We start from the raw sequence: 11,834 nt of genomic DNA on the forward strand, positions 1-11,834 counted from the left end.
TACATGTATTTAACTCAAGTTGATTTTATTGAAACGTGATTTTGGTCGAAGATCGACTGTCAGTAAATTTAAAACTTGGTGTAACATCCCTATCTGACCTCTACCTGGGGACAATTGATCGAGGACCCTAAAGTGCACCCCACCCCACTCTGTAACTGAACGTCCACCATCCCAAAACGTACCCCTCCCATTGCCAGTCCACCCTTCCGATGTCCCCACCCCTGATTCTGGCCGACTATTCTGGCAATAATAAATTCACTGCTGGTACTTTTTTGACAGCTGTTACACGTGCTGTCATCTCATCATGTGTTTATCTATTTCTATCTCTGCACTAATTAAAAGCGCACTGGTCAGTCAAATGTCATACACACACACACATACACAATACAACCGTACACAACACAACAGACACACACTGAGAAAAAACCCAATGTATCTGTTTTCGAGCTTATAATCATAGCGCTCATCTATTGTGCTGCGAACATGACACAAGTTATTAGTTATCACTGAATAACTTGTAACTGGCACACCAATTCAATTTAATTAACATCAATGTCTCTTACTGACACATCTTGTGTAGTCAATTTAGTTGTGGTTTACTTTTACTGCGTGTCACACTTTAAGAGCAACTTCTGACACATTTCATGACTCACAGAGCAATCACCTTAGTCACATAATTAATTACAACATGATGGGGTTGAGAACAAAGTTTTTTTTAAAGTAACGTAGAAATGAACTGCAAAAACTGTTTTCAAAACACATGTACACAGCGGCTGGATTCCTCCCGGGAAACACACGCAAAATTCACAATGAGAACTGAATGATGCAAACATATAAAAAGTAATTTTCTACAAAAAGCAGGTATCAATGAACAGTTGATTAAATCAAGCCATTTGATTAAAAACCACTTCTGTTATTACTACAGTGGTCAATTAACAATAACTAAAGGATTCAGTCTAGCTGAAACACGCAATACTGAATGGCCACAACGCGAACAATATTCACAACACAGAATTAAAAAAAAATCTCTATAGTCTCACTCTCATTCGGTAACTCTCATTCGGTACAATGAAATCCCCATGACATTAGACCTCCGAGCAGTGGTAGTGCGTGTCATTATTGTTACCGGAATTCCCTACAAATGCAAGTCGATGCTCTCACAGAAACCGATTACTCGGCTGTCACAAAAAAAGCAATCAAAACAAATCTAAAACGCAGTTGTAACATTCTATGTGACACATGAACAGGGATTTTTTTTAAATTCTTAAAAAAACGATCACACAAAATACCAACCGTTATCTTTGACCGGTTGCCAATTTCATTTCCGGTGTTTTGCAAATATCACCGGTAAAATAAAACAAGTCGCGTATGGCGAAAATACAACATTTAGTCAAGCTGTCGAACTCACAGAATGAAACTGAACGCAATGCAATTTTTCAGCAAGAATACTCGTATCGTCGGTCCACCGCTCGGGGCAAAGGCAGTGAAATTGACAAGAAGAGCGGGGTATACGTACTAGTTGCGCTGAGAAGGATAGCACGCTTTTCTGTACCTCTCTTTGTTTTAACTTTCTGAGCGTGTTTGTAATCCAAACATATGATATCTATATGTTTTTGGAATCAGGAACCGACAAGGAATAAGATGAAAGTGTTTTTAAATTGATTTCGAAAATTTAATTTTGATCATAATTTTTATATTTTTAATTTTCAGAGCTTGTTTTTGATCCAAATATAACATATTTATATGTTTTTGGAATCAGAAAATGATGAAGAATAAGATGAACGTAAATTTGGATCGTTTTATAATTTTTTTTTAGTTTTTTACAATTTTCAGATTTTTAATGACCAGTCATTAATTAATTTTTAAGCCACCAAGCTGAGATGCAATACCGAAGTCCGGCCTTTGTCGAAGATTGCTTGGCCAAAATGTCAATCAATTTGATTGAAAAATGAGGGTGCGACAGTGTCGCCTCAACTTTTACAAAAAGCCGGATATGACGTCATCAAAGGTATTTATCGAAAAAAAGAAAAAAACGTCCGGGGATATCAAACCCAGGAACTCTCATGTCAAATTTCATAAAGATCGGTCCAGTAGTTTGGTCTGAATCGCTCTACACACACACACACACACGCACAGACAGACAGACACACACACACACATACACCACGACCCTCGTCTCGATTCCCCCTCTATGTTAAAACATTTAGTCAAAACTTGACTAAATGTAAAAATCAAATAAAAAAATCGGTTGAGATCCCTGTGTGGAGACAAAAACTCCGATGGTTTTTTTTTTTTATTACATAGAGAACACATTTGAGTGGTATCGTGCTGACCTCACTAAACAGATGACTAGCTGTTTCATGTAATCGATGAAATGTTCAAATAGCATAACAAATGACGCATGGTGATCGACGCTTGAAGGATGTGGGCGTGTCACAGTTTCACAATCTCACTGAGGACGAATTCCTCAACCTGTGCTCAGGTTCAGTAACCCAACGCATTCTACATAGTACCTACTAAAGTCACAATTGTATAACTGAGTATTTGTCAGCATTATCACCGTTGCGGCGGCTGGGCACTTTTTCTGACAGAGGCTGTACTGGTTCGTGCTCAATAACCCATGTACGCCCAATAACCAATATATTAGTGATTTAATAACCGGGGATTCGGCAGCATTGTCAATTGCGGCGGCTGAGCAGGGTTTTTTTCTGACAGAGGCTGTACTGCACGGCTCAGGTTCAGTTACCAACGTACGCCCAATTACCAACATATTTGGGAATTTATAACTGGGGATTTGGCAGCATTTTCAGTTGCGGCTGAGCGCTCTGCTGACAGTGCTGGGGCTGGGGGAAGTGGCAAGGGGAGCACGGGTGAGAGCAGAAGGGGTAGGCCACACACCCGCTGCCGTTACCCTGTATCACTGCAGTGCCGGTACCCTGACCAACCATGCAGCCCGAGTGTTGCGAAAAACAGCCGAACATGTTGTTGCCCTGCATGTTCCCCGTGGGATGGTGGCTGCCCATCCCGCACTTGAAGTTGTCGCTGGTGAAGCTCAAGCCGCTCTGCTGCTCCGGGTTCATGGACATGGAGGTGAACGGGGAGGGTGGGTTCACACTACTGCTCATGTCCGACGGCCATTTGCCGCTGCTGATCCCTGGCTGGTTGTGTCTGCCGCTCTGGGAGAAGGTGACGTGACCGTTGTAAGACATGCCGCTCAGAACGTCATGCAGATAACTTTGTTCCTGAAGTAAAATAAGATCAAATAAAAAAATTTAAACAAAATCCAACAAAATTAAATAAAAACAAGAGGCGAAGCCTTCAAGGCTCACGTAAGAAATCGACAAACAGTAACACAAACTCAATCACTCCGTCACACGGCATACACACACACACAGTAAGCATAGGTGACACGGTGCAAGCGTGCGAGACACTAGATCTAGATCTGTCTGTCTGTAGCCTACTTACGGGGACACAACTCGCGGCCAGATGGCCAGATCGACACTGCGCTTTCGACAGCGCTTCCTCGGGGCAGACACTGGAAACACGCTCGTCACGCTGCGCAGATTAACCTGTAGGAAATCTCCTTTGGTATCTTCTTTATCTATTTTTCTGAAGTTACCGGAAACCGAACAATGAGAAATCGTCTTCTCCGAATCGGCGAACTGCAGCTCGGTGATAACTGTATCTATACCACAATCCTTCACGCGATCTGACATAACCTTGACCCCTGACCTGGTCTGCATACCACACAAACCAGTCAGCTGTTCCCCCCCCCCCCAAAAAAAAAAACAACCAACCACCACCCGTTTTCTTTGGATACACACTTTAACTACATACGTGCTAACGAAATGTTGATTATTGCTTCAATACTGTGAGGCTGTTGCTTGAATAATAACCAGGTAAAATTAGTATTTCGGTGTTCAGTCAAATGTTAAAGTTTCTACCACATACATACATACGCACGCACGCACACATAGACAGACAAAAGTTAGCATCGCATAGGCTACACTTACGTGAGCCAATGAATGATTAAAATAAAATGAAATGAAAAAGAGGAACATCACCAAGCCTGGAACACCTTTATTCGCTGCCCGGGATGGGCGTGTGTGCTGGAGGGGGAGGGGGTATACCACATCTGCATGGAGCTCAGTGCGTGCATGGAGTAACTGGATTTTCTTTGCCCTATCAAACGAAGGGGAATTTTCTCCTCCAGTACAACGTTGACCCTCCCAAACGCTGAAAGAAACTAGTGTCATTGATGAAAGTTGGTCATAGTGATTTGAGTAGGAGTGTCCTATCCTCAGTTTCTTTGAATTTATACGATCTCGACCAGTCAACTACCATAAGCAATTCAGTCCATCGGGACTGAAGCACCGCTTGTTGCCATGCAATGTTAATTAAATGAAATTGCTGAACACAGCGTAGGCAGAGCCACACACGAAGCCCTGTAGATAAATGCCCTATCGATTTTGCTAATTGTAATGACAAATTACCTGTCTGAGGCCCTGGTTAGGGGTGAGAGAGGAGAGCAGCGTGTTGAGCTGCGGCCAGTCCCCTGCCTTGTGCATCCTGACAGGGATGGCTGCCGCACTGCTGTTGCCCTTGCCCTGGTAATGACAGGCTGGGCCTAGGCCTGCTGTTGTCTTGCCTGACAGAAACACTGTGCATAGACACAGACAGACACACACAGGCAGACAGACACGCACGCACACACACGCACAGGAAGCCAGACACAGATAGACAGACAGACAGACAGACAGACAGACAGACAGACACACACACCAGTTTCACTATATTAGATACTCTTACAAATTATAGTAAATAGCTTTAGAGTTAGACTCATACATTGTTCTATCACATAGTAGCTTAGCACAGTAATTATAAGCCTCCCGTAAACCATCACAGAGCTCCCCGAGCGTCTACATATAGTACAAGCATACTTCCATTTGAACGCTCACCGAACGGGAACATCCTGGCTGCTTTCTGTCGAGCGTGAGAAATTTTCAAAGAATTTATTTTCGTGGACTTGCTCCTCTACAACAATGGCGCCTCGTTTTGGTGCTGGACGGCTGTTATAAATACCGGAAATCACGCTCGGACTGCAAGCCTCCCGTAAACCATCACAGATACTGTCAGGCATTTACACACAGTACAAACACCCTTCCATTTGAACGCTCACCAAACGGGAACATCCTAGGTGCCCTACGTAAAGAGCGAGCAATTTTTAAAGAATTAATTTTGCAGATTGTCTCGAACACTTTTTGGACCCATCCTGAACTCAGGTCAAACATGAGTTACTTCCCTTCGGGTCTCATTCTATCGATGTAAACTGGCGATAGCCGTGAATCGATGATTATCAAAATGTTTTTGGACCGTGGTGCGTTTTTGCGCTAGACCTAACTTTTAAAATCTAAATAATAAATCGACAGCTTGTTACACAAACATTCTTTAATCATAAAAGAATTCTTTTTTCATCAAGACAAGATCAGTGCAATTCGAAGTTGTGAAAGTTTGAAAAAAGAGAAGCCCGGAAGCAGGGTCACGCAAGGGTCGTAGCAGACGACGGTTTATGCATATCGCCGTTCCTCTCAACAGTCAAAAGCCATCGCTGGAGTTCTTGTGAACCACAGCCGTTTGTTTCGTGCATAAAAACGTGCTATTGTAAATAAGCTCACATCGAGTCGCATTCAAATGACTAACTGACGACTAGCTGAAAACTGGTACTGTAATTGGTAATTTGTAAATTCTCGCCTTTGTCTATCGAGCGTTGGATTAATTAACTTGTTATGTATTGTCCCGCTGAAAATGTATTATATAACAGAATTATGGGAACAGCAACAACAACACACACACACACACACGCACACACACACACACACACACACACATACACGCAGACATTAGTTAAATTGTAATGTAAAAGAAAACAAAATTAAAACTTCATTAAAAAAAAAAAAAAGACCAATGAAGAAGGATATGCTCACCGCCCAAAAAGAAAGAAAAAAAAAAAAAAAAAAAAAAGACGAAAGAGGCAAAAAAGATGGGTTGAAGCAGCCTTGCATGCAACTGAGGTCGAAAAAAAAAAAAAAAAAAAAAAAAAAAAAAAAAAAAAACTGACGACTACATTGTGAAAAACTGAAGGGAAACTGGATCACACGGGTTCACGATGGCTCAGGGGTAAGATAAACCACGCAAAAATAAATTCTTTGAACATTGTTCGCTCTTTACGGAGGGCACCTAGGATGTTCTCAATCGGTGAGTGTTTAAATGAAATGGTGTTTGTACTGTGTGTAAAAGCCTGACCGTATCTGTGATGGTTTACAGGAGGCTTACTGTGCCTTTAAACACAATATATATTTTTTCAAGGTACGCGTAACAGCTCTAGAGTAAAACTCCCACACACAGCTGTTTGGCATAGCATCCTCAATTTATATGAATCTTTTTTCAAGGAACAGGCAACAGCTCTTGGGTTATACTCCCGAGCTGTTGTTTAAAATGGCGGCATGTAGCAGCTGTGTTTTTTTTAAATTTATCGTCATATAATATACTTTTGGCAAGTCAACAGTAATTAGTTGGACAAAGCTGCTCTTTCGTTGACCTGATGATAACTGCACAGCTGCTGGCTGGTTCATTAGAAACATTGCGTGCACATAACAGATTTACAATATAAAATAATACTCTTGCACAATTACACTCAGACCTGGGAACCCCTGTTTTGCACTTCGAGTATTCTCAAACAAACTTGGTGTATTTTCAGAAAAAAATGAGCGTACTCCACACAGCGTTTGATCATCCATGATTAAAACATGCCTCACGCGCGTCCGTCACACCGTTAATTAAGTTTACCTATACATTTAAAACAAATGTTTTGTTTTCAATGTTTACTGACAAAAACTGTAATCATGTGACAAAATACTGGATCGGCTTCGGGATGGGCGTGTGAAGAAAAGTTGTCTAGGACTGAATTTGTCTCGTCGTATTTTTTCAATTTTTGTCCACTGACCGTACTGATCGTATTCTCGACAATCATGCGTACAAAATACGGCGAAATCGTATGGGTTCCCAGGTCTGGTTACACTACATTAAGCAACTGTATATACAGTAACAATCCTACGATGCTGTTGTTACAACCGTGGTCATTTCCTGCAGGGCCTGCTGCTGAATCAGAGATAAGATTGATATTTGTTCAAATAATGACTTAAACGTTGCAAAATAAGAAAAAGAATATGAAGGTCACCGATTGTCTCATTCCTGGTTCAACGAAAAGAAGACAGGTGGTGTCTATGGTTCTCTTTAGTTTAATGCTTCACAATAAATAAAATGTGCAACTTTTCATACCAAAAGTTAGTACTAGATGTAGGTAAAAACGATTTGACCATCGCCGCCACCTATGACCGTCCGGAGTTTGAATTTCACCGTCAATGAAAAAATGTCTCCAAAACCTGGAGGAATAAATTCATCTCTCTTCAGCATTGGCCGACTATAATAGTAACGCTGAGTAAACACATCAGCTTCATAATGTTATACACTCTTTCAAATGATAGTACACAGCTCTAGACTGCTAATCACACACCGCTGTTGCCAGTGCCCTGATACTGAGTTACATGCGTGTCCTGCCTGTCAGCAGCACGGCTGTGCGTACATTAATTTCACCACACATTAATGTCACCATATTACATACACACTGCTTTCAATTGCTGATTAGCGGTGTAGTGTTCAATGGGAGCACTTATAGCAAGTATTTTCAATAAACATGAGCAAATGAGCTATAACCAAATGCGCGCGCTAAGTGAGCAAGACAGATGGATAGAGGGAGATGGAGAGAGTAAAATAAAAAAATTTACCCCAGCATCACTTTCTTCAATAGCTAATGCGATCATTGAAAGTACAGCAGGGTGACTTACTACCAGCATTAGCTTGGTCGTTCTCAGCTTTCAGGCTGTGTAGCGATGGTGGGGAGGAAGGGATGTAGGGCCAGCCCAAGCCAGTGGACAGCAGTCGCCCGTCCATCTCATGTCCACTCTTCTTGTCCCTCACTCCACCGCCCAGCTGCCGCAGCTCACGGGTCAAGCGCTTGCGGTCAGCGTTGAGGACGCAGTTAGGACAGGAGCAGCGCGCGTACGGACACACGTTGCGGTGGCCTTTGAGTCGTACCCTGACGCTGTCGTGCACCCAGCACTTGAAACACATTGGGCTCTTCTTGAAGGAATCTGAAGCAAGCCAGATCAAGACCTCAACAGGGAACCAACCCCCACAGACGCTCCCGGCGGGACTCCCAACTTTAATTCAGTGGAACTTTAGAGGGTCCGAAAACCAGAATGTTCATATTCTTGCTTTCAGAAAGGACATTCCTCGCCGACACGTGATCTTTGGAGCGCTAATATTAACGTAATGGGCTAGTTTTGGACGTTCTCTGAGCCCGGCCTTCACAAAAACATTATTGGCATATCGGTTAGATTAACTCCGTAAGTTTACGTCGGTACAGATCTGGCAGAACCTTTTTATGAAAACAGTAAGCTTACAGGCGGCACGATAACGATTACGTCGCCGGACCCCCTCTCCATGACTGAATGTATTGCTTATGCCATAACCCTAGTAAAATATAATTTGATTTGATTTGAATATCTGGCTCGTGTTTTGGGTGCTATAGTGCGTATAGCACGACGCATGGATATGGACGCACGGTGTCATGTGGGGAGCCCTGGCTGAAAGTCTAATTCACAGGCAGTTTCTGGAACTGTGGAGAAATTCTTCAACAGCTGTCTCTGTAGGTCTTTTAACGACATAGTGTCATTTATATATATATAATGGGAATTTAAGATGCCTTCCTTTACGTGTCAATAATCAAACATTTTTTGGCTGAGAAAACCTGTTTCCTGAGACACAAATCCCAAACCAGATAAACTGCTAACGTTCCAAAATTCAGAATAAAACCCCCCAAGAATTGTAACCTTTTATGTTGTCGATAATTAAACGTTCCAATAACCTACAATTCTTTCTTTTTGATTCTGTTACCTGAGACATCAAAGTGTGCGTCCAGCGGGGCGGGACAGGTAGTCATCTGCGCCATGTCCACCTCCATGTCCTTCTGGCGCCGCAGTCTCACCTGGCTCTTGGACACCTGCTGGTTGCAACGGATCAGCACGCACCCCTTGCACGTGCATTTTTCTCGGAACTGACAGAACGGCTTGTGACCTGAAACAAGACCTAGGATGAACAAGATGTATCCACTAGTACTGAAAACACATAATTATTCGTCCAGGGGGCTGATAAAGTTTGAGGTCTAAAACAGTGACGAGAATGAACAAGATGATTGATCAGCATGCACGCTTTGCATATTTATAATTAAATACTTTTCTTGGAACTGGCAGAAAGTCTTGAGACCCGAAAGGCAAAGACAATTCAATGCGGTCTGGGTAGAAAATAGGTTCGGTCGAGGAATAAAAAACAAACCTCGTTTTTGGTAAGGCCTAAACACTTATGTATTACATTGCTTGCAGAAACTATAGAATTAGAAGACCAAACTCGCCATGTTTAGCTCACCTTTGACGTTGACTAAATATCCATGAAGTTTGCAGAAGGAACAGTGCCTCTGCTTTTTGCCCTTTGACCTGGCTTGTCTTGCGTGCAGGTCTTCTATGGCATCGGTTATGCTTCCTGGCGGCTGCACTGAGCTCACCGACTGAAAGACTGGTGGACAATCTGTCCAAAACAAGTACATGAGAACCGTTATAAGTAGACAAAGGAGAACTTAAAGGCACAGTCCTATTCCTTCCACTTGGAAACATATATATAAAAAAAATCTAAACAACGAAGTGACTGTGGTAAGATGAACAAAGTCAAAAAACAAAGGATTACTGTACTCACCGATACAAAGACGACAACGAATTTTCGCTTCTGGAAGCTTCATCAGGAAAAACAAGAACACAAAAGACAACAAAAAGCAGACGCAACACGGAACGAACAAGGTTTGAAAGAAAATGGAGGGGAAACGTATATATAAAATTTACAGTGAATCTGGATGCTTTTTTTTTTTTTAGCAATATGGGAACAATTTGTCTCAATGCATTTCTTAAAACTAAACATCAGATGGACGGACAGAATCCGAAATGAAGACCTTTGGCAGAGAGCTGACCAGAAACCAGCGGCGCAGCAAATTCTCCGGAGGAAATGGGGCTGGATAGGGCACACCCTGAGAAAGCCAGCATCCAGTATCACGAGGCAAGCCCTGAAGTGGAATCCACAAGGGAAAAGGAAGAGAGGCCGGCCGCGCAACAGCTGGAGACGAGACACTGAAGCAGAGATCAACAGGCAGGGGAAGACCTGGAGCCAGATCGAAAGGGCAGCCCAGGACCGTGTCGGATGGAGAATTGTCGTCGATGGCCTATGCTCCCCCGGGGGTTCATAATGGCCTAAGTAAGTAAGTAATTTCTTAAAAGCCAACGTATCGTCAAACGTGAGTGCAGGGGCAAAACAAATGGGAGTAGGTGCTACCTTGTGTAACAGCTAGGTTCCTACCTTGTGTAACCAGCGGGGTCGTCAGGACACCCGCTGTGGCAGGGTCCTTGATGTTTGTAAAAGATAATGTTTCCCTTGCGCCGTCTCCAACGCTGTCGTCATTCCGGCACGCCTCACAGCTGCACTCCGAGCACTCTGATTCTTCGCTGCCCGCACTCTGCTCATTCTTGTCGTCGGCTGGACTCGGCAAGTCTGGGGTCTCCATTTTTCTCCAGCTCTCGATGTTCACCACTGACCCTAGTTACAACGAGCCTTGTGTCATATTTTGTTGTTGTAGATCAATCATCAGTAACATTGCTCTGTTGTTGAGCGATTGTCTTTGAAAGCAAGTCAGTCTTGTGTCATTCTTTTTATTACTCTTAGCGGAACTTTAATGTTGGTTATCTGAGCGTTTTTTTTTAGATTCTTGACAGTTTAGAGAAAGAGTGTGCCTTTAAACTTGCACGTGCAAGAACGAACATTAATTCAGGCTGCTTCTGCAGGCCAATGACAGATACAGAAAACTAATTTGTTTATTTATTTAAGATCAATTAGTTGCTTGATAATTACGTTGCAGTCGAATGAGCTTGCATCGCACTCAGTTTCTCCCACACATGTCTTCTCAAGAGATGTATACAACTAGATCTACAAGTTCAAACGTTATTTCAGACAGTCCACGTAAAAACGTCACCATTTTGTCCGAATGAATTAGATTTAAATGTTTTGTACCTACACTAAAAGTGTAAATAAATGTAAAACTATCTTTGGTTCCAATGTTTGAAGCGTGTATGCAAAGCAGGTGATAAAGTAAAAACTTACAATCAGCAAGAGGCCGCTTCCGTCAAAATCTGACGAAGAAAGACTAGACAGGTTCCCTCCGTGGTTGCTGATATTGATAACTTGATAAACAATTATGTGACGTCACTCAATAAAAGGGCAACACATTGGCCGATTGCATTTTTATCGTGATCAAATGTTTGGGTGATGCTCGTGTTGTTTGGTGTGGTTTTTGCTCCAGATAAAGGGGGTATAAGGTCACAAAACGTTGCAGCAAGATGGTAGTTTTACTATTTAGGCATACATTTTATCATTTGCTCATCGAAAGAGACACGATGGGGACACACACACATCGGTTTAGCAGTCTTATTACCCCTTCCTGTCTTGAACAATGGAACTTCCCTAGCAAGTCATGATTTGATCTGATAATAACTGGTTACAAATTTTGTTGCAAACCTTGCGCATGCGGTTTGGCGCTTTATTTGAACTTTCGAATTCGAATTTCCACACGATTTTCCCTGCGTTTGCTTTACTTATTGAGAGGGCTGGTGGCGGGGAGG

General features: G+C 42.5%; 1 protein-coding gene across 1 annotated transcript; it reads right to left on the reverse strand.

Annotated features, from left to right (window-relative positions):
* Positions 1-437: 437 nt before the first annotated feature.
* LOC138959156 (uncharacterized) lies at positions 438-11,498 on the reverse strand. The gene is made up of 6 exons (XM_070330529.1): positions 10,519-11,498; positions 9,544-9,690; positions 9,016-9,195; positions 7,905-8,210; positions 4,494-4,660; positions 438-3,242 (listed from the first exon to the last, which is right to left on the reverse strand). The coding sequence occupies exons 1-6, from the start codon at positions 10,721-10,723 to the stop codon at positions 2,781-2,783; spliced, it is 1,467 nt and encodes a 488-aa protein (XP_070186630.1). The 5' UTR covers positions 10,724-11,498; the 3' UTR covers positions 438-2,780.
* Between the last annotated feature and the right edge of the window lie 336 nt (positions 11,499-11,834).

This window comes from Littorina saxatilis, linkage group LG2 (genome assembly GCF_037325665.1).
Source record: "Littorina saxatilis isolate snail1 linkage group LG2, US_GU_Lsax_2.0, whole genome shotgun sequence".
Lineage (NCBI taxonomy): Eukaryota > Metazoa > Mollusca > Gastropoda > Littorinimorpha > Littorinidae > Littorina > Littorina saxatilis.

What these genes read in the sequence shown, in the direction of transcription:
- LOC138959156 (XM_070330529.1), bottom strand. Translation starts at nt 10,723, where the DNA reads ATGGAGACCCCAGACTTGCCGAGTCCAGCCGACGACAAGAATGAGCAG. An exon ending in GACCCCGCTGGTTACACAAG is followed by an intron (nt 9,691 to 10,518) that starts GTAGGAACCTAG and finishes ATTGTCCACCAG; the next exon opens with TCTTTCAGTCGGTGAGCTCA. An exon ending in CTAACCAGGGCCTCAGACAG is followed by an intron (nt 3,243 to 4,493) that starts GTAATTTGTCAT and finishes ATTTTACTTCAG; the next exon opens with GAACAAAGTTATCTGCATGA.